Source organism: Nicotiana attenuata, unplaced genomic scaffold, assembly GCF_001879085.1.
Source record: "Nicotiana attenuata strain UT unplaced genomic scaffold, NIATTr2, whole genome shotgun sequence".
Lineage (NCBI taxonomy): Eukaryota > Viridiplantae > Streptophyta > Magnoliopsida > Solanales > Solanaceae > Nicotiana > Nicotiana attenuata.
This window is the reverse complement of record NW_017674480.1, coordinates 15,888-38,705: the sequence shown is the minus strand read 5'-3', so window position 1 is coordinate 38,705 and position 22,818 is coordinate 15,888. Positions and strand designations below refer to the sequence as shown.

The 22,818-nt window shown below is 39.1% G+C and overlaps 2 protein-coding genes across 4 annotated transcripts; one reads left to right on the top strand and one right to left on the bottom strand.

Moving 5' to 3' along the window:
* The first annotated feature begins 5,547 nt into the window (after window positions 1-5,547).
* LOC109218743 (probable 6-phosphogluconolactonase 2) lies at window positions 5,548-9,198 on the top strand. 3 transcript variants are annotated; one of them, XM_019383127.1, is made up of 4 exons: window positions 5,548-5,793; window positions 7,264-7,470; window positions 7,560-7,695; window positions 8,439-9,198. In XM_019383127.1, the coding sequence occupies exons 2-4, from the start codon at window positions 7,298-7,300 to the stop codon at window positions 8,931-8,933; spliced, it is 804 nt and encodes a 267-aa protein (XP_019238672.1). In that variant the 5' UTR covers window positions 5,548-5,793; window positions 7,264-7,297; the 3' UTR covers window positions 8,934-9,198. The 3 variants fall into 3 exon arrangements, with proteins under 3 accessions (XP_019238672.1, XP_019238671.1, XP_019238673.1); XM_019383126.1 differs by having other exon boundaries at window positions 5,549-5,807; XM_019383128.1 differs by lacking the exon at window positions 5,548-5,793 and adding an exon at window positions 5,825-5,974.
* A 479-nt stretch (window positions 9,199-9,677) lies between these two features.
* LOC109218744 (peptidyl-prolyl cis-trans isomerase E) lies at window positions 9,678-16,935 on the bottom strand. Its single transcript, XM_019383129.1, has 3 exons — window positions 16,844-16,935; window positions 16,485-16,748; window positions 9,678-10,181 (listed from the first exon to the last, which is right to left on the bottom strand). The coding sequence occupies exons 1-3, from the start codon at window positions 16,878-16,880 to the stop codon at window positions 9,961-9,963; spliced, it is 522 nt and encodes a 173-aa protein (XP_019238674.1). The 5' UTR covers window positions 16,881-16,935; the 3' UTR covers window positions 9,678-9,960.
* Between the last annotated feature and the right edge of the window lie 5,883 nt (window positions 16,936-22,818).

The window sequence follows — 22,818 nt, the reverse complement described above, 5'->3', positions numbered from 1 at the left end:
CAAGATATTGTACTATAATACTATTATATAAAACAAATGCATAAAGAAAAAATCAAAATGACTACATAATACATATGCATAAATTAAAATTAGAAAAATTCTAATTATTGTACTATTCTACTATTACTAAAGAAAAATCAAACGGTGTACCAATTAAATATAGCTAATACAATCAAAAAAGTTCCAACTAACATATGATACTAGTATAATATATAAATATACCAACAGGGTATACAATTGTATGCAAAGAGTTTAATTTTTGTTTTAATTCAATTATTAAACTGAAATAATATCAGTTGTCACATAATCTAATTAACTCAATTTTGTACGTCATCGATTATACTAAATTTTAGACATGTTATAATAATATACTATATACCATTTTGAAATGGAGAATAAATTAATAAAAAATATTCAATGAACAAGTACATCCTATTATGAAATGAGAAAGATAGAAGAAAAACGTTTATTTATATTTGAGAAGACAATAAAAGAGAAAATAGGTTAATTAATGGGATTTCACGTGATCCGGGATTAGAAAGGAAAGGATTTTGAAAATAGGTAGTTGGGTAAATACTTTAGATTGCATAGGTACACATTATAAGAGAAATTAGAATGGATAGTAACGGGTAATTAAAATTGCCTGAGTAGGCATTTAGAGTAGATTTCCCAACAAGAAAGCCAATCAAGTTGTTGGACTACTCTGCGTTATGCTTCTAATAATAATAAAGGAAGGGGAGGGCAGTAACAAATCCTGAATTTAGATACTTTCTTGAAGTGGAGATTCTGTTATGTATATCTAACTGTAACTATATCTTTTAATGTATATTCAACTCTACGTATAAAGTTTGACCTAAAATTATTAAGTCATGTAAAACCGCGAACGAGGTCAAATAGTTTTGTGGGTCATTATAAACTTATTTTAGTTTTATGACTTTATCTTTTTTTTTTTTACACATGGAAGATTTGCTTTTACACATAAGAGATCTACCTTTTACGTATAAAAGATCTACAAAAAATGTTTTCTTAATTTCAACATTGTAAATGGGGTTGTATTAGGCGATTTAGGACATGTATGATGGAGCAAAGACCTGGGTGAAGACTGTGGGAGGGGACTCGGACCATTTTCCGGTCATGATGGGGTTGCACCAGGGGTTGGCACTAAGAACTTTTTTGTTTGCCTTGGCGATGGACATACTGACGTGCCACATCCAAGAGGAGGTGTCGTGGTGCATGTTATTTGCAGATGAAATTGTTTTGATTGACGAGGCGCGAGGTGGTGATAATGCGAGGTAGAGATATGGAGGCAGACTCTGGAGTCTAAAAGTTTCGAGTTGAGCAGGACCAAGACAAAATACTTGGAGTGTAAGTTCAGTGGTGCTACTCAGATAGTGGAAGGAGAGGTGAGCTGAATTCATAAGTCATCCCTACGAGAGGAAGTTTTAAGTACCTTGGGTCTATTATACATGGGGATGGTGAGATTGATGAAGATACCAAATATCGTATTGGGGCGGGATGAATGAAATGGAGACTTGCTTCTGGTATTTTGTGAGACAAGAAGGTGCCACCAAAACTTAAAGGTATGTTTATAGAGCGTGATGGTTAGACTAACTATGTTGTATGGGGCTGAGTGATGGGCAGTCAAGAGCTCCTATATCCAGAAGATGAAGGCAGCAAGATGAGAATGTTGAGATGGATGTACGAGCATACTAAGTTAGATAGGATTAGGACTAAAGTTATTCGGGATAAGGTGGGTGTGGCATCTATTGAGGACAAGATGGGGGACGCGAGTCTTAGATGGTTTGGACATGTGAGGAGGAAAAGTACGGACGCCCCGGTAAGGAGGTGTGCAAGGTTGACATTGGAGGGCCTAAGGAGAGGTAGGGGTAGGTCAAAGAATAATTGGGGAGAGGTGATTAGGCAATAAATGGTGCAATTGCAGCTCACCGAGGACATGACCCTTGATAGGAAAGTGTGGAGGTCGAGGATCAGGGTAGTAGGTTAGGTATTCAAGATTGTTCATATCGGTAGTATTAGTACGTACTTTCGCATTCTGTTGGTATTAGGTTTCTATGACTACTTGTTGTCTCTAGCATTTTGGTCATCTTTCTTGTAAGGCCCATAAAAGTTCACCTAGAACCCGGGGTTTCGTGATGCCAATATAGGCTTATGTGTTTGATGATGGTACCGCAATACAGACTTTTTGGGTTGAACAGTGCGCTGGGGAGTTGAAGAAAAAATTATTTCAGAATAGGGCGTTTCTACGTTCCATTATGCAACCGTAGAACTACTGAGCGGACCGCAGATTCGCAGCGGAGTGAAACAGAAAAATGGCCAATTTTGGAGGTCATTTTGCGATCAACTATGCGACCGCATAATAGTTTCACGGGCGGCACTTCCGTCGCAGAATTGGCATGAAGAAATTCGGAGGGTGATTCTGCGGTCTATTTCGCGGCCATAGAACTGGTATGCTGACCGCAGACCTTATCGCAGATTGAACCAGGGCAACCCAGTTTTGAGCATCACTTTTACGGCCCATTTTGCGGACCGCATAAAATGCTCAAATGAGCTGACCCCCGAGAATATTCCTAATTATAGTTAAACTTTGTTATGTCTTTAATTAGATTGAAGTCGCTAGGAGTTTCGGAATGTTGTAGTAAATTAAAGGAAGCTCAAGCCAGGTATGTTGGCTAAACTTTTCTCTTAGAATTGAATCCCGCGATGTTCCTGTAAGTCCCGAGTTGTTCATTATAAGTTTGACTATTCCGAATAAGCATTATGTTGAAAGTTATATATTCAAAATGTGTTTCGAATGCTCTTATCTTATTGTGTTATCCTTCGGGAATGTGATCTAAGTATGGGCTGTGTATTAACATGTTATGACTTCAAGTCGCGTTTCAAATGAAAGCTATTATGCCAAATTGTGTAAAAAATCTCAATGTGGCTAAGACTTTTATTTGCTCACCTATGTATTTAAAGTCTTGAATAGAAAGGCCTTGTTGTTGATAATCCATGATGATGTTTGAAAGTGAAAGAGGCGAGCATAAAATATGAAATACGGCCAACGCGCCAAGAACGATATTATATTTGGGGCCACTGGTGCCAATGAAATGAAGAGACGTGTATAAGACATTAAAATGAGCTATAAATAATAAATGCTTTGAGAGTATCGTTAATCACCGAGGAAGGGTAGGTTGAAATAACATAACCCCAAAACTACACGTGTCGGTATAAGAGTGAGTGAGGAGTAACATTCTCGTGTGAGGTGGTGAGAGTTTTCCCCGAATATAGGATGAGATTGATGTGTTGAGATAATCCCCCTTAAATGGGATGAGATGATTTCTAGCGGAATGTGAGGTGACGTCGACCCACACGACATTATGGTGAGACGGCTTAGTCGATCGGGCTGAGATCAGACTCGTGCTAAAAGCACGTTGGTGTATCGGTACTAAAGATCCCAACTTAAAAGTATTGAAACTTGCTTGAAATTTATCCTTTATCCTAACTTGATACTTTAATATTGTTTGAGGCCCTCATTGATTCCATGTTTCTTTCTCATTATACTGTTCTCGTTCTATTGAGTTGGTGCTAAGTTTTTCATACTAGTACTATTCCATATGTACTGTCATGGGCGGCTTTCCAGCCATGCCCCATGACCCCTTGGGCGCGCCCCGTGGCGTCCTAGCGAACCTCCCAATGCCTAGCGCCACGGACGGCCCCGTGGTCTTGGCCGCGCCAAGTGACAAGCGCGCAGGTGCCTCTGTCGCCCCACCGATATCCCTCGCGAGCACCATGCCGCAGGTAGAAGCCAACAGCGCCGCGCGCGCAGACCGTGATGCCAAAGACACTGCTGCTGACAACGGGCCTGCTGCTGCCTTATAGAAAACTAAGTCATTTTCATTGTAAATATAGAGTAGTTTATTTCATGCACTTTCCATTATGTTTCTCTAGCTTAATTAGGTCTACTCCTGTAACTTTGGTTTATTTTTTTTAAGTACTATTAGGGGGGATCAAGCAATCAAAACTTTCTAGCAAGCAAGCAATTCTCTGTACTGGTGTCTCTCCCCCTCGACACCGCGTGGCTTTTCTGTAATAGCTTTCATTAATGCAATCAAGCTTTCTTTCATTCTGAATTCTCATTTCTGTTCTCTCAATTTCTCTTGACATTGGTTTTCCCGTACGGCACTGACAATCTCGTCTAGCGTACGAAGGGGACCTCAGTTGGCGGACAGCAACTGGACTGACATCAGTTGCCTAGCCGTACGTCGCCCTTCCAAGGAATCTCAGGAAGGCGCCGCGTATCAGTACTAATGTCCCTTTTGCCGGGGGCGCTGCATCATTAATGGATGCGGGTGGTTCCATAACAGGTGACATTGACCAGTAATAGCAGTACACCATCTCCCCAGCTGACTTGGTGAGCCTCACTTCATTTCGGGGTCTTGTATCTCTTGTCCTTTGTACATAGCGTTTTGATGTATAGCCGGGGCCTTGTTGCCAGCACTGTCGTAGCACTCTTTTGTTTCTGTTAAAAGCTCTGTAGACATAGTGTGGGTTGTATCTTGTTTTGGGAAAGTTAAACTAAAAATGTTGTAATTGTATACATGTTCCACTTCAAACTATGGTTGTGTAGTGTACTATTTTGGAGATTTGTTAATAACGTAACTAATGGCAATGAACCGGTGTTGTTCACATGACCTCTTACTGTCTAATTAATGAAATGTATCTTCTCTTTATTCATGGGTGAGTTGGGTAGACGGCATTGTGCAGGCTTGCTCGACCTGGGTATCTCGGTTGAGCGTCGATCATGCTCCCCGAGTTCGGGACGTGATATTACTATCTTTTTGTTATTTATGCTGCTTTTATTGGCTTCTCGGTGTTGTCCATTCTTATTTTTCTTTTCATTAATGTGGTGCTTTTGCTTTTCTGAGCTGAGGGTATATTGCAAACAACCTCTCTATGTCCACAAGGTAGAGGTAAAGTCTGCATATACACTACCCTCCCAAATCCCATTATGTGAGATTTTACTGAATATATTATTGCTGTTATTGTTAATTTTAACATTGTAAATGTCCATAAAGGCACATTTTTACTTTGAGGTTTCAAGAATAAGGAATTGACATGTAATGTAAATTGTAAGGTACATTTTCCTGACTTGTAACAAGCGACAACTAGGCTGGTTATGTGGAGACAGCCAGATAAGTATTAAAAAAACACATAATAAAGCTAAAGATGGAGAGAGAGAAGCTAAAGGAAGATTACATTACCTAGATTAAAATATTCAAATAAGTATGGTGCAATTTAATTGTCAAATTGATATACTTGAACAAGTGTTACTAAGAGCGTGTTTAAATTGGCTTTTAAAAAATAGTTTAGAAGCTAAAAGCTGAAAGTCATAAGTGGGTAATACCTAATTTTTGACTTTAATTTATTTTGTATTTTTTATGCCTAAAAATAAATTTTTTTAAACATTTTTTATCATTATCAACTACGGCAAAAACAAGAAAAATTAACCAATAAAAACTTAAAATAAGTCAATCCAAACACTACATAAGTCAGTACCATCACCAAAACATGATATCTCATTAGTTCTTAGTTTCTTTGCAGATATTAAGTTTAACTAATTAATTAATCAATCGCGAGATAATTCAGCAGAAGATGTAGGAAAGAAATCAATTTCTTTCACAATTTCTTTCCTTATTTATCCTATCTGGTTTTTCAGAAGTAGATGATCATCCGCTTACTTTGGAGAGAGTTTTTTGTCGTGATTATTGGATGCACGTGGAACCCCAGGAAGTAAATTCTCCTGTGTATGTCATATTTATATTCAGGAAAATATGTCACATATTATTAGCTTACTTATGGTGTTGGTGTGTGTGGGTATCTGTTTAGTCTATACATATTTATTACTGTACTGATAATCTGAAATTGCTGATACCCATTTTTCATTTTCCCTTTTCTCTACATTCTCATCTCTGTAAGACACTCTGTCCCTCTCTGTCTTGGTTTCAGTGGTTCTAGTGCAGAAATATAAAAATATTGTATGGATTTATGATTCTAAGAATCTTTTTTTAACACTCTATGTTTACTTGCTGGGCTTTGTGACCCCAAGTTTATTGATGAAAAAGGGTGAAATTTTTTCTGATCTGAGTCTTGTTTGTAATGATGTTTGTGATTAAGGTTTTCAACTTATTTTATTTCCCTTTGCGTTATTTTACATGCACTGCTGTTTGCTAACTGCTTGTTTGATTGTTATATTTCAAGAATTCTGTATCCACTATTACCATTTTTTGATATTACTGATAGTTGTCATATTTTTAGTTTTCGAAATATTTAGGTTTTGACTAGTAGCGCTTTAGTTTTGAGAATGCATTGAGGATTCATATACCAAAATGTTTGGCTCAAAAGTTATCGATATACTTTGCAAGCTTAAAAACAATCAAAGGTAGGAAAGGGTAAATTGTAATCAAATATAATAGACCTAGAGATGAAAAATGAAGTTGTTGTTGTAAATCTAATAGTGTAAAATGATAATATGAACTCAAGAGAAAGTATTACGACAAGGCCAACCGCCTCTTCTGGCGTAGGTACTTCTACATCAGAACGGAGCACCTGGTGTCTAACCCTGAAGGATTCGCTTTTGTCCCCACGTCCAAGTCGTACCCTTACGTTAGTTGACGTATACTCACTGGGCGTACCCATTGGCGTAGAGACGTTGACGGTCAAATTTGACCCTATACACAAAACCTACTAGTTTGGGTTTGAGGTATGGTTACTGTTGTTGGAATAATGTCGAAAATCAGCTATATTGTTGTAATTACGCAATGTAGAGGGGGGTTACATGTAAATTTTTATTGAATTGTCATTTTGCTTTAGTGATGAATTCTTTCTCAGAGATTTCAAGAATAAAGAATTGGCCAAAAAAGTAAGAAGGTTGTAATTTTCCTTAAGAACTCTCTTGAAATAGTAGAGTTAGTGAGTCTATATTTTGACTTCACAATTGAGCATTATGGAATTGATATGCATGTATTTATCAGTCCAGTGGATTCATATATGCAGCAGAAATGTGGAGAACTTTTGGTACCAGCGAATTTTTGTTTTTACTGTTGGATTGCGAATAAATGGAGCAACATAGACTCTGAAGATTCATATAGCCGACACCAACTTGCTTGGGATTGAGGCATAATTGTTTGTTTTTATTCGTCAGGCGAATCAAAGCGAATACATTCCCTGCAGTTGACTTCTTGTATGTTGTGATTTGTGCAGAAGAGAAGTATTCTCTAACATCCTTTAGAGAAGGATGGCTCTTTCTGGAGCTAAAGAAGATGCAAGAGGTGTGAGGATTTATGAGTATTTGGATGAACTAAGTGCTGATTTGGCCGACTATATTTCAGAACTATCTGAAGCTTCTGTGAAAGAGAGAGGAGTATTTGCCATTGCGTTATCCGGTGGATCTCTCATCAGCTTAATGAGGTATGTAAGTTCATTCTCTATCTGCTTACATTTATTCTGTTGTCTTCTCTATAAGGTAGTAAATTTTGTTTGAAATACTGGGGAAGCAGAAAACTATGTGAAGCCCCTTACAGCAAAACTGTTGATTGGGCCAAGTGGTATATATTTTGGGTGGATGAACGTGTCGTGGCAAAGAATCATGTTGATAGTAATTACAAGCTAGCCAAGGATGGTTTTTTATCCAAGGTAAATTAACATCTCAACTTCAACTTATTCTGCACACAATTTGTTGATTTATCCTTTTTTTGGAATTAATGATGTGAGCCTCAATAGTAGTTTGGTGGCTATCATATTCTTTGTCATAACAATGGCTCTCCTTTTATGGATTGTGATACATGTTAGTTGTGTTCTTTGTCAAGAGATCTTTAAAGTAGACCTCTTCTGAGAAATTTCTGTCATCGATGATTGAGTTTACCACAGCGAGATCTTAATCTTTCACTAGAATACAGATCAAAATCTTCCAGGAGGAAGAATAGGCATGTTAAAATTGTCAACATACGATGCATGTAAAAAATGCAGGGAATCCTCCAAGCCATGGTGTTCTTGAACTGAATACACCGAGCCAACTGAGGATGGGTTTCAGGCGTAATTTGTTTTGTGAAATGAGATGCATATAATTTGTGAACATAGGGAATTACAAGTCATAGGAGAGACTTAATTATACTATATGCTACAGACACAGAATAACATAATGCTTGACCACTTTAATCGCGAAGACTTTATTTCAATCTCTACCTCCCTCCCAGCACAAAACACCTAGTGCGTCATCGACAGTTTTCAATCGCCCTTTACACCCCTAATACAACTGAAATTCCTATTGAACTGTTTGGCCATTTATAAGGGCAAGAGGAATTTGGTTTTTGGTACTGATATTAGTTGTGTTAGTCTGGCATTGTATTTCTTAATTATGGTTTGCTTCCACCTTTCAGGTCCCTATTGTTCCAAGCCATGTACATTCTATTAACGACACAGTGTCAGCTGAGAAAGCTGCTGAAGACTATGAGTTTGTCATAAGACAGCTTGTGAGGACTCGTGTAATCAGCGTTTCTGACATTAGCGACTGCCCCAAGTTTGACCTTATCCTTCTTGGGATGGGCCCTGACGGCCACATTGCATCTCTATTCCCTGATCACTACATACTCGATGAGAAAGCAGAATGGGTGACTTTTATAACGGACTCGCCCAAGCCCCCTCCGGAGAGGATTACTTTCACTTTGCCTGTCATTAACTCTGCCTCCAATGTGGCTGTGGTTGTTACTGGAAGCAGCAAAGCAGAAGCTGCACATTTGGCAATTGACGATGTCGGGCCTGACTGTCCGTTGTCATCGCCCGCAAAGATGATCCAGCCAACTAAAGGGAAATTAGTGTGGTATCTGGATAAGGCAGCTGCCTCAAAACTAGAAGGCACAAAATATTCAGAGTAGGACCAGATTTTCCATGTCAAAAATGTATGTTGCAGAAGGCATGTGGAACTTAGTACATTGTCAGGTTTTTTCAATTTATCTTTCCTTACTGCCAAAATTTAATGCCTTTTCTGATTAGAAAGGTTATTAGGTTTTTGTGATGGATCAAGTGTATTCCACCTGCAGTCTCCTCTTCTGATGTGGTGGTTGTCTTTTTATTGGGGAAAACATCAGAAATTTTGGTGCCCACACAGATCAAAGTAAATCCATACCTTTAGTGCTGAAAGCTAAATAACTACAGAAGGTGATGCCAAAAATGAATCATTTCCAAAACAAGAGTTTCATGTGGTCTACTTTGAATTATTACAAGATTTTATTTTATCTACTAGTAATTTGTTTCATATGATTCCATCTTTGATAAATTACAATATTTTTATTTTTAAAAAGATTATTAGAAAATGAAACCATTTTCCAGAAACAAATGGTCAAAAAGTTAACTCTGAATCATGCAATTCATGAAAATGGAAAATTTTTGGTAAAAGTTCAGACTCTGTTGCTGCCAGCATACTGGAGGAAAATGGAAAGTTTACTTTCTTCTCTATCCTGTTTTCCCTTAGAACTAAGTTCCAGCAGCAGTAGTTAATGTGAGATGCAGATATTATAGCAAATACATGAAACTAAGTCGGAATTCTCCACATACAGATTGATATGCTTCCATCCATCAGCATATATGCAGTTAGAGGCATTGTTAGAGTGACTCAGTTATACAAATCAATCGATCAATTAATGCTTTAATTCCAAATCAGTCGGGTTCAAACATTTATGCTGATTGAGATTGAGGCAGCAACTCTCCATACCGAATTATGGAAGGTAAAGTTAGTAGCATAAGGACAGCTAAAACTGTGTCAAGACAATAAGATACAAGTCAAGTAAGAAAAAGAGCGAAGTACTTATCAACGCAGCAGAATTGTTTAATCAAACTGAGTTACTAAAATTCCTAAAATACGCCACACATGTCTGAAAAAAGACTGCTAAACCATCAGAATGACTAAGAACTAGCATTTTGTTTTAAAACCTCGGCTTCAGCCATTGCCATAGGGTCGTCTTGCTTATTTGTTTCTTCATCCTTTTCCCCATCCCTCTCTTCAGCCATCTTTTTCCTATGTAATTCCTCTGCAGCCTGCATTGCAGCCCTCTGCTCTTCCTGAAGGCGCTTCATTTCCTCTTCTTGCTGTTGTCTCTCAAACCATGTGTCAGCATCCGCCCAAACTGAGTTAAGGGAAATATAAGACTGTCAGCATACAGAACAACACAATACACTCCAAATTTCAAATGGCAAATGGAACATTACTCATTAATCAAACAAAGATACAAAGAGCACATTCACGCAATCAAACATCATGCAGATCGCTGAGAAACTAAAGCTAACAAAAGAGCAGTTCTAGAGATGAATGCTCTCCAAACAAAATAGTATAAAAAAAGCAAAGTTTGAGAAAAAAAACGCCAAGCTATCATTCATTTAACTATTAACACTGACCAACAAACATATGGAAGCAGAAATCAGATGCTATGTTCAAACTCAGCAACTGAGATCATTTTTTGATGAGTGAATTCACAAACAACTTCAAAGGTATACAACAAGAATTTGCTTGCCGCTTATTGTATATGGAGGGACCTAAACGAGCTCAGATAACAGCATCTGTTAGTTATAGTGCAAATTATTACACCTTTGTTTGCATGTCTTAAACTGTTAGAAAGATCAAAATTTGCCCGAATAGCACAGTATTCAAAGAAGGGCCTTGGATTTAAATCTGAGAGCAGTTACTTTATTGATAAGACCTCAAACATGATGTAAATTTCTATTCTGAAACCATCTAGCACACTTGCTTCATCTAGGAGGATATAGGACTTGAACCATAGGTCCTATTGAAGAATGTTTCCTAGTTTATCCTAAATTACATGGACTGTTAATGAAAAGCATTGAATTTCAAGCTAGCTGCTTTTTTTGAAATGCCAAAAGTTACTTGGTGGATATTTTCCCAAAAGAATATCTATGTAGACAGGCATTTTAAGAAGAGTAAAAGTTCTCCTCAATGTGATGTTATTTGATTTCCTTTGCTCTTGTAATCTAAAGTTGCAGCATTATAGTTTTGCATACAGTTAAACAGAGTAACTGACAAATCAGAATCCACACGTACAGGGGCATGACTCGGTATAAAAGCTGAAAATTGTTCACATCCCAGCTACCAGTAGAATTAATGTTGCCTCCGCAAGTTCAAAACCCAACTTGCATTATCCAACTCTAGTGTCACCTTTGTTTTGAGGGGGGCATGACTCGGTATAAAAGCTGAAAATTGTTCACATCCCAGCTACCAGTAGAATTAATGTTGCCTCCGCAAGTTCAAAGCCCAACTTGCATTATCCAACTCTAGTGTCACCTTTGTTTTGAGGGGTCATATCTATGTTAGGCTAAGTAGAGGTAGACAAGGTTTTCCCCAAGAAAATAGCACAAGCATGTAATTTGGTTTACTTGCTGTACTTTTTCTTTTCCTAACAAAGACCTTTTAGGATAGGAATAATGTAGGAATGGGGAGTAGTAGAATAGGTTCACAAAATGCTAAAACAGAGGATCTTTGGCAGGTTCAGTGCTAATCTTTCATGTACTTAGATCCTTCTACACATCAGAATGGGCGACCTGTATGCTTAAATTGCATACCATGAAGTTGGAAGAGGAAAGAAAAATTGCTTGATTAATCAAGGCGTTGTCTAGCGGTCAATAATGCTGAAATAGACCATGAGGGACCAAGGTTCAAATTACAATAGAAGCAAAAAGAGTAAGGTGATTTCTTTCCATCTATCTAAGCCTTGGTAAATAGAGTTACTAGATAACTGTTGTTAAAAGGTAGCAAGTACTCATGGATTAGCCAAAGTGCACGCAAGCTAGTTAGGACACCACCATTATATAGATCTTGAAGAAAGACAGTTGTTTTAACACAAATGATTTACAATATCAACATAGAAAACCACCTTTCTCTATGGTATATCATAGTAGGAAATAGAACAGGACAAATTTAATGAACTTCAATCCAGTGTTGTGAAAAGCGCTCGCTTCAGCGCTTAAAGCGCGAAGCGAAGCGGGCAGTTGGTCGCTTCTGTGTTAGGAAGCATAGCAGGTGATATAAAGCGTGCGCTTCTGCCAAAAAAGCGAAAAGCGCGAGAAGTGACAGAAGCGAGCACTTCAGTATATTAAGTGGCTGCCAGCGTTAAAAATAAAAAAGCTCTCTTTTTTCAGAACATCATCGAGCAGCAGAGAAAAACAGGCGACTAGTGTTCCCATTTTCTGCACTTTTCAAGTTTAAGTTCATCAAGTTCAAGCCCGGTATATGATTTCTTCCTCCTCCTCCTCCTTTTTCGTTTTCTTTCACTGTTTCAGTCTCAAAATAGCAGTTTTTTCAGTTCTTTTTCTCGTTCTCTTCTTTTTCTTTCACTGTTTCAGTCTTAAATTGCAGCGAAATGCTGCCCAATTTGTTTCTTACTGCCATTTTTTTTTGTTTCAGTTCTTCTTAGTTCTTACTGCCATTTTTTGTGTTATTCATTTGTTCTTTTAATGGCACCAAAAGAAGATAGGAAAGACCCGGCTTGGACTTATTCTGTAAGAGTTAGCGAGCAACAAGATGGCAATTAGATGTATTTTTTGTGACAAGATTTTGGATGGGGGAATCTATTGTCAAAATTTTTATCTAATCAGTGGTGATCCAAGCGTCGCATCTTGTCCTAAAGTTCTGCCGCATGTGAAGGAAGAAATGAACTCATACCTTCAAAAAAAAGAGTTAAAGTAAATGCATCATGAACAAGAACAAGTGCATAATCTTGATGACAACGATGATGAAATAGAATAAGGTGATGATGGTTTGTCGCTTCCATTAAAATCACAAAAGCGGGAAAGGATACAAACAATGTCTTCAAGTTGTGGATCTACTGGTAAGACTAAAGGTCCTATTGATTGTTATTTCCCGCAACCAGGAGATATGGCAGGGAAAAGTGGTAATCGTCAAATTGACGCCAAAGCGATTTTGCGGGATCGTGCAGTTGCAATGTTTGCGTGGTGGATGTACGATGCAGGTCTTTCTTTTAATTGTGTTAATTATACCGACACTTTTTCTGCTTTTATTGAGGCCGTAGACCAATATGGCCCGGGAATGAAGCCTCCAACTTATCATGAAGTTAGAGGTCCATATTTAAAAAAAGGTGGAAGAGACTAACAAAATCGTAGAGGAGCACAAAGTAGAATGGAACAAGTTTGATTGTTCCATTATGATAGATAAGTGGAGGGCAAGAAATGGAAAAATGATCATCAATATCTTGGTAAATTCTCCCAAGGGAAGCTTGTTTCTTGAGCCCGCTGATGCAAGCAACTCTTCTACTGATTCAACCAAAATGTACTCCTTGTTTAAGAGTACAATAGACTACTGGGAGTAGAAAATGAAAATGTTGTTCAAGTTGTCACGAACAACGCCAGTGAAAATGTTAAAGATGATGATTTGATGCCTGCAGCGTAACTGCATAATTATTGGACTCCATGTGCATCACATTGCATTAATTTGATCTTCGGTGACATTTTCAAGGAAAGACCTTTCAATATAGTCTTTAAGCAGGCAATTAGAGTGCATTCCTATATTGTTCAAATGCTTTGTTATTGAATATGATGAAAAGATTCACTAAACAAAGAAGCTTGGTGAAACCTGCAAAGACAAGATTTGCTACCGCTTTCTTGACTTTGAAAGGATGTATGAGCAAAAAAGCAATTTGAAGAAGTTGTTTGTTTCAGATGAGTACACTAACAGTGCCTATGGAAGGGAAGCTCGAGGGAGGGAGAGAATCTGCAGATATTATGCTTTCTAATGCATTCTGGAATAATATGGTTCATGCATTGAAGATTGGTGGTCCTTTAGTTAAAGTACTTCGTTTGGTGGATGGGGAGCAAAGACCATCAATGGGTTACCTTTACAAAGCAATGAACAGGAAAAAGGAGGCTATTCGAGACTCGTTTACTGATCAAAAAAATATAAAAGAGTCTTTGAGATCATAGATAAAAGGTGGACAGATCAGATTCATCGCCCTTTGCATGCAGTTAGACTTGTTTAGAACCCGAAACGGTTTTATGACAATGAAGAGAGGATTATAGGAGATGCAGAATGGTGGAATGGATACATTGAATATAATGAGAAGTTGATACCTGAAGTATCGGAGCAAGTTATAGGAATGCTGAGCAACTTTTTGGAAAAAACATGGCTATTAGACGACGAAAGACGAAGTCACCAGACGAGCGAGTGCTTATATGTTGTTTTATAATCAATAAGGTATTTTCTCTATAAATATTATGTTTTGAATATTTGTTCTACTTCTGCGGTTGAATGGTGGAAGCAATATGGCCATTCCACTCCAGAATTACAAAAGTTTGCCATCAAAGTTCTTAGTCTAACATGTAGTTCATCCGAGTGTGAAAGGAATTGGAGAGTGTTTGAACATGTAAGAACTAAGAAGAAAGATTTAGTATATTGAGATAATTAAATTATATGTCAATTGTCCTAATCTTACGAATCAATTATTATTTGCAGATTCATACCAAAAAGAGGAATAAACCATGAAGCGTCTCAATGAGCAAGTCTTCATTAAGTACAATAAACCATTGAGGCGTCGTTACAACGCTCGCAATATAATTGATCCAATTAGTTTGGACAACATCGCTGATGCTAATGAATGGCTAACTAGAGTCCGAAAGATCATGTAGATGGAGAAGTATTTGAGGAAACTTCTAATTTCACTTAGGGTGATGTCGCGGAGGCACGTGGAATTGGGGAGAGGATTTATGGTTTGAGGGGAAGTACTTCAACTTCAAGCTCACAGAGGAAGGGAAAAGAAGTAGCTACCTTGTCCCTAGTTGATGTCTTGATGAGGAAGAAGAAGAATATGACGAGCAATATAATAATGATAGTGGAATACAAGAATTTGACAATCTTGTAGAGGAATAGGATGTTCATTTTGTGCTTTCATTGATGCTACTCTTTAGTTTTTACACCGAGTACTGAACATTTGCTTACAGTTACATGTGTTGTCTATGCAGTATTTATTTACAAAAAAGTTTTAAAACTCCGCTTCACTTCAAAAAAGCGAGCGTTTCGCTTCTTGCTTCACGCTTTAAGCGAAAAGGGGCTTGTCGTTTTTCCTCGCTTCACGCTCTTCACAACACTGCTTCAATCACTTACTAAAAACAGAATAAGAAGAAATATTTAAAAACATGCTGTTTGGTTCTTTAGCCACTTGTTCTTCATTTTGTCATTTCTTCCTAAAAGCTTTATGGAACAAAGTTGAGTAGGGTAGGAAACACAAAAGTTGTCATCCAAATTCATACTATACCTTCTGCTAAAATGATCATTAAGATTAAAATTTACCAGGAACAGTCCCCTCTAAGAATGAAGAAAACAATGTTCTCCATACATTAAATTACAAACCATGTGCATTAGCCAGGGAAAGCACAGCTGCTGAGACGGGAAACCTATCTGAATATTGAGCGAAGAGGGAAACAGAGAAGCTCGTCTGGCATTGAGAATGTAGTATGGAATACAGAGACCCAGTTTTCCTTTTTTTTCAAAAAAACAAAATGTGCATAAATGCAGATACTTCTCAATCTATAGATGCTTAGAAGGATTAGTTTGAAGTCATAGGATGTGCCTTGCTTTCTAACTCAGCTTAATATATCAGAAAAGAACAAAAACATAAAAGGAAAGAGAACCAGACTATCCCCTGTTATAAACATAACAAGTTGTTCAACTGTATCAGCAAATCAATCAACTACTAGTCAATTCTAAATTAGTTGAGGTCAACTATATGAATACCTTGTATCCGTTCTACTCTAATCAATAAAACCCCATAACCACCAAGAAACCTGGTAAAATCTTTGGAGAACTGCATTTCTTTATATTGGCTATCGCAACTCCAGTTCTATCATAGAAGCAAATAACCATGAGGCTATGCGCAATAGCAGGGTAAAAGTAATAAGAACAAGAACAACATGAAGCCCTTTGAAACTTGGTGGATAATGGATCCACTCCTCTACCCTCTCCACTTAAATACACGGCTTTTTCTCTGCAGTAGGGTTTGAACCTAGGCGCACCCACTCCTCTACCCTCTCCACTTATTATAGACGGCTTTTTGTCTACGGTAGGGTTCGAACCATGACGCGCGACTAAGGCATACATCACTAGATAGGGTCTTACCGCTAGACCGAAACCAGGGAACAAAAAGGCTATTTTCTTCTATTATCACTAATATGATAAAACAAGTGAAATTAACATCCAAATCCCATTTCAATCAAACAGCATCCTGTAAAGTGAAAACATATGTGATACCAAATGAACCTTAGGCCTAACTCAACCTTTAGGTGAGGATTGTCAAAGATCTCATAAAAAGACCAATTTTTCCTCATCCCAATATGCAGTACAAGGATAACCAAAAGGTGTAAAAAAATTCCTTTTTTACTTTTTCTTGGGGAATAGAAGAGGTAGAACTTACTAGGCTGAGCGGCCCAACCCTGTTCACCACCCTTGATTTTCTCAGGGAGAGCATAATTTACAGTAAGGACACGACCGTAAAGCTCAGCGCCATCCATATTATCCATGGCGGCGGATGCATCCTCTCTCTCAAGGAAGGTTACAAAGCCGAAAGAACGGTGCTTTTGGGTAGCCATATCCAAGGGAGTCTTCACATCCTTAATATCTCCAAAGGGTATGAATGCTGCGTGCAGTATTCCCTCGTTAACCTCCTCTGCCAATCCACCTGTCACGCACACAGCAGATACCACAAATTATTTAAGAATCAACAAGAAAACAACAGATACACAAATGGGGTTGTTGTTGTGATTGAGGGATTACCGACATACAGAGTGTTCTTCTGCACTGCCTGGTTCATTATCGTCGATGTTAATCTCTCTCGTAGAAGCTTTGCTTTCTACTGGAGCTGCTTGATATCAGTATAAATTCAAGAGACCTGCAAATGGGCCGGGTCAGACTAGTAATGGATCAGACCCAGCTTTAGAGCCCATAACTTAGCGGGCTGGCTCTGGCCCTATTCAATTACACATTGGCATACTATAGTATTTGTCTATTGGAGTTGAAAAAGATAATTTTTTCGTATACATACGAGATTTTAAACTTATTTATCAAGGTTATCTAAGTTTTTCTATTTATAGAAAGTAACTAAAGTTTTTTACAAAATATATATAAATTCGGTCAAAATTTAGAATATATCTACAACTTAAATATATATTTTTTTTATATAGAATCCTGTCAAAACCTACAATTTATATATAATAATATTAGTTGTATATATTTTGTATGCCGTTTCTACATCCAACATACAAAACATATACAATTTATTTATGTCTTTTTCTTCGAGTTTCAATCTGAAATTTCAACCAAAATCACCTCAAATCTTCACCAAATTCTCTCAAATTGAGATATAAACTCCAAAGAATATTCTCAATCATTTGCAATAACATCGAGTTTTTGACCAATATTGTCCTTTATCTTTGTGTCACGACCCGGATTTTCCACCCTCGGGAGTCGTGATGGCGCCTACTAATGTGAGCTAGGCAAGCCATTTATTTGAACAATTTACCTTTTTACCCATTTTATATCCTTTAACAGTTAAGAAGAAATAACATTTAAACAGCGAAATTAACGTAAACAGAAGAAAAACAATAAGCTATCTGAACATGAATATCTAATACAATTGTTTGAGTCTCGACTACCCAGAACTGGTGTCACAGTTTCACAGACGGTCCAAGAATACTACAAATAAAGGTCTGAAAGAAATAAATACAACACTGTCTCTGGAAATGCATGAAAGAAACAGGAATAGTAGATAGAAGAAGACGCCAAGGCCTGCGGACGCCTGCAGGACTACCTCGGGTCGCCTGATGAGCTAGAATCAGCAATCTCACTGCGGTCCGGAGTCCACAACACTGGGGTCTGCACAAAAGAGTGCAGAGTGTAGTATCAGCACAATCAACCCCATGTGCTGGTAAGTGCCTAGCCTAACCTCGGCGAAGTAGTGACGAGGCTAGGACCAGACTATCAAATAAACCTGTGCAGTTATATAATATACAGCGGAAAGTAAAGCAGGTATAAGCAAGTAAGGATGGAGGGGAAAGCATGCTCCGGGGAATAACAGGTAAAACAGAATATCAAGAGAACTATAAAGGAATCAAAATCCAACTACTAACAAGGATAAGGAAACAAAGTCAGAATTCACTTTCATTTCACGTATCTCGTTGCAGGCGTGCAACCCGCTCCCATTTCATATGTCTCGTGGAAGGAGTGCCACTCGCTCCCATTTCAATTATCTCGTGGCAGGCGTGTCACCCGCTCCCATTTCAATTATCTCGTGGCAGGCGTGCCACCCGCTCCCATTTCAATTATCTCGTGGCAGGCGTGCCACCCGCTCCCAACATATAACAACACTGTTGCGGAGTGCAACCCGATCCATATCATTTATCACTATTGCGGCGTGCAACCCGATCCGATTATATTATTGTTGCGGCGTGCAACCCGACCCAATCATATCATTATTGCGGCGTGCAACNGTGGTAGGCGTACCACCCGCTCCCATTTCATTATATCTTGTGGTAGGCGTACCACCCGCTCCCATTTCATTATATCTTGTGGTAGGCGTACCACCCGCTCCCATGTCAAGCCAACAATAATCACAAGGAATCCCAACAAGGGAACAATAATATCAACAAACATCACGGTAAGGAAACAATGATATCTCAACAATATCCCGGCAAGGGAGAAACAACTATAACCAAACTTGTTACAACATCTAACTGCCCCAGCTATAACTAAACTTGTTACAACACCTAACCCGAGGAATCATCAACCTAAGCATCCGTAATATCAAATAAGAACACAACGCAAGGGAACCACAACTCAACATAGCCCGGCAAGGGGCAACATAATAATCTCTTCTCTTTCTCACTTTTACTTCACATTTCACTTCACAAATCGAGCCAATGCTCTAGAGTTTCAATTATCACTTATACTTTCACAATTCGTGATACAACTGGAGCCAACGCTCCTCAACATTCATAGGTCATAATTCGTTTCACAACTTTACACAACAAATAGAAATTTCCACCAAGGCATGAATAACACAACGAAATCATGGAAATCACAATATAAGACTCACGGTCATGCTCGACTCCAACGTATCGATGCTCGTCACCATGCCTATACGTCGTACTCAACAAGAAACAAATAGCAAATAGGACACAACTCCTAATCCCTCAAGCTAAGGTTAGGCCAAACACTTACCTCGATGCCACGAACACAATTCACGATTCAATTATAGCTTTACCCCTTGATTCCTCCACCAATTCGCTCGTATCTAGTCATAAGTTACTTAATTACATTAATAAACGCTAAATGAATCAACCCTAATGCATGAAAAATGAGTTTTCCAAAGTTTTACCCAAAAAAAGTCAAAAATTGCCCCCGGGCCCACATGGTAAAAATCCGAGGTTCGAACCAAAACCCGATTACTCATTCCCCCACGAACCCAAATATATAATTTATTTTGAAATCGGACCTCAAATCGAGGTCCAAATCCCCAATTTTTGAAAAACCTAGGTTCTACCCAAAACACCCAATTTCCCCTATGAAAATCTTTGATTTTAAGTTGAAATCATGTTAAAAGATGTTAATGATTGAAGAAAACTAGTTAAAAATGACTTACAATTGATTTGGAAGGAAAGTTGCTCTTGAAAAATCACCCTAATGTGTTTATGTTTTGAAAAGATGTGAAAAATGGGTTTAAAATCGGCTAAGTATAAAAGTTGCAGGTCTCAGTTATGGGAATTGCGAACAGGGGTTCGCAATTGTGAACTAACCTCTGCTGGCTTGGGAATTACGAAAAAAAGTTTGGGAAATGCGAACCTCGGAATTGCGAAAAAGTTTGGGAAATGCGAAGCCTGGGAATTGCGAAGGGAGTTTGGGAAATGCGAACCTGGGAATTGCAAAGGGGGTTTGGGAAATGCGAAGCCTGCAGGCCTGCAATTCCTTAAGTCCAAAATTTCACCCCGTGGCCTATCCAAAACTCACCCGAGCCCTCGGGGCTCCAACCAAATATACACACAACCTCAAAAACATCCTACGGACTTATTCGTGTACTCAAATCACCAAAATAACATCATGAACATCGAATTAAACCTCAAGATCAATGAAATTTCTCAAAACTTCTTTAAACATCAAATTTGCATTTAAGGTCCGAATCACGTCAAATGGATTCCGTTTCTTTCCAAACTTCACAGAATTATCTTAAATCATATATAAGACCTGTGTTGGGCGCCGGAACCAAAATACGGGCCCGATACCAACATGTTCTAATCAAAATTCATTTCCAAACCTTATAAACAATTTTAGAAAACAATTTCTTTCAAAAATTCATTTCTCGGGCTTAGGACCTCAGAATTCGATTCCAGGCATACGCCCAAGTCCCATATTTTCCTATGGACCCTCCGGGACCGTCAAATCACTGGTCCGGGTCCGTTTACCCAAAATATTGACCGAAGTCAACTTAAATGCATTTTAAGTCAAAATTTTTAATATTTCACAGATTTTTCACATAACAGCTTTCCGGCTACACGCCCAGACTGCGCACGCAAATTGAGGTAAAGATAAAAGAGGATTTTAAGGCCTCGAAACACAGAATTAAATTTAAAAATAAGTGATGGCCTTTTGGGTCATCACATTCTCCACCTCTAAAACAATCGTTCGTCCTTGAACGGACAAAAGAAGGAAGTACCTGAGTCCTTGAACGCCCTTCATAGGCGACACTCGAAGCAATATCCGCTCACCGACCATGAATGCCAAATCACGAACCTTGCGGTCGGCGTAACTCTTTTGCTTGGACTAAGCTGTACGAAGCCTATCCTGAATAATTCTGACCTTGTCTAAGGCATCCTGCACTAGATCCGTACCCAACAACCGAGCCTCCCCCGGATCAAACCATCCAACCGGAGACCGACACCGCCTACCATATAAAGCCTCATAAGGAGCCATCTGGATACTCGACTGGTAGCTGTTGTTGTAGGCAAACTCTGCTAAAGGCAAAAACTGATCCCACGAGCCTCCAAAGTCAATGACACAAGCTCGGAGCATATCATCCAAAATTTGAATGGTCCGCTCAGACCGCCCGTCCGTCTGAGGATAAAATGTTGTGCTCAGCTCATCCGTGTACCCAACTCTCGCTGAACTGCTCTCCAGAAATGTGAGGTAAACTGCGTACCTCGATCCGAAATGATAGACACGGGCATACCATGAAGACGAACAATCTCCCGGATATAAATCTCAGCTAACCTCTCGGAAGAATAGGAGACTGCCACAGGAATGAAATGCGCTGACTTGGTCAGCCTATCAACAATGACCCACACTGCATCGAACTTCTTCTGAGTCCGTGGGAGTCCAGTAACAACTCCCATAGGGATACGCTCCCACCTCTACTCGGGAAGCTCAATCCTCTGAAATAAACCATCGAGCCTCTGATGCTCGTACTTAACCTGCTGACAATTCAAACACCGAGCCACATACACAACGATATCCTTCTTCATTCTCCTCCATCAATAATGCTGCCGCAAATCCTGATAAAATCAACTCTCGGAGTCCATCCACATTAGCTAACAAACTCGACCCTGCAATCTCAAAACTCCATCATCACCCAAGGTAATCTGCTAGGCACCTCCGTGCTGCACCGTGTCTCCAAGGACACACAAATAATGATCATCATACTGCCGATCTCGGATACGCTCCAATAATGAAGAACGAGCGACTGTGCAAGCTAACACACGGCTTGGCTCAGAAACATCCAACCTCACGAACTGATTGGCCAAGGCCTGAACATCCAAAGTAAGTGGTCCCTCACCGACCTGAATATAAGCTAAACTGCCCATACTAGCTGACTTCCTACTTAAAGCATCGGCCACCACATTGGCCTTTCCCGGATGATACAAGGTGGTGATATCATAATCCTTTAACAACTCTAACCACCTCCTCTGCCTCAAATTCAACTCCTTTTGCTTGAACANTGCCATGCCATACAGATAATGCCCCCAAATCTTCAACGCGTGAACAATGGCCGCTAACTCCAAATCATGAACCGGATGGTTCTTCTCATGAATCTTCAACTGCTGCGAAGCATAGGCAATGAATTTGCCATCCTGCATCAACGCTATACCAAGTCCAATACGAGATGCATCACAATAAACTGTATAAGGCACTGAACTTGTAGGCAGAACCAACACCGGTGCCCTAGTCAGAGTTGTCTTGAGTTTCTGAAAGCTCGCCTCACACTCGTCCGACCACCTGAACTGGGCACCCTTATGGGTCAACCTGGTCATCGGGGCTGCGATAGATGAAAACCCCTCCACGAACCGACGATAGTAGCCTGCCAACCCCAAGAAACTCCGAATCTCTGTAGCTAATGCTGGTCTAGGCCAGTTCTTGACTGCCTCAATCTTCTTCGGAACCCTCTACTGACACAACATGACCCGGGAATGCAACTGAACTCAACCAGAACTCACACTTTGAAAACTTGGCGTACAACTGACTTTCCCTCAAAGTCTGAAGAACCACTCTAAGATGCTGCTCGTGCTCCTTCCGGCTGCGGGAATATATCAAAATATCTTCATGAAGACTATCGCGAACGAATCCAAATAAGGCCTGAATACTCGGTTCATCAAATCCATAAGAGCTGTTGGGACATTTGTCAACCCGAATGACATCACCAAGAACTCATAATGCCCGTACCGAGTGCGGAAAGCTGTCGTAGGGACATCGGATGCCCTAATCCT

Excerpts from the sequence above, each read along its gene's own strand:
- LOC109218743 (XM_019383127.1), top strand. The coding sequence starts at position 7,298 with ATGGCTCTTTCTGGAGCTAAAGAAGATGCAAGAGGTGTGAGGATTTAT. Across the intron at positions 7,471-7,559 it reads TCTCTCATCAGCTTAATGAG|AAAACTATGTGAAGCCCCTT; the intron begins GTATGTAAGTTC and ends CTGGGGAAGCAG. Across the intron at positions 7,696-8,438 it reads AGGATGGTTTTTTATCCAAG|GTCCCTATTGTTCCAAGCCA; the intron begins GTAAATTAACAT and ends TCCACCTTTCAG.
- LOC109218744 (XM_019383129.1), bottom strand. The coding sequence starts at position 16,880 with ATGAACCAGGCAGTGCAGAAGAACACTCTGTATGTCG. Across the intron at positions 16,749-16,843 it reads GAAGAACACTCTGTATGTCG|GTGGATTGGCAGAGGAGGTT; the intron begins GTAATCCCTCAA and ends TGTGCGTGACAG. Across the intron at positions 10,182-16,484 it reads GGGTTGGGCCGCTCAGCCTA|TTTGGGCGGATGCTGACACA; the intron begins GTAAGTTCTACC and ends CCCTTAACTCAG.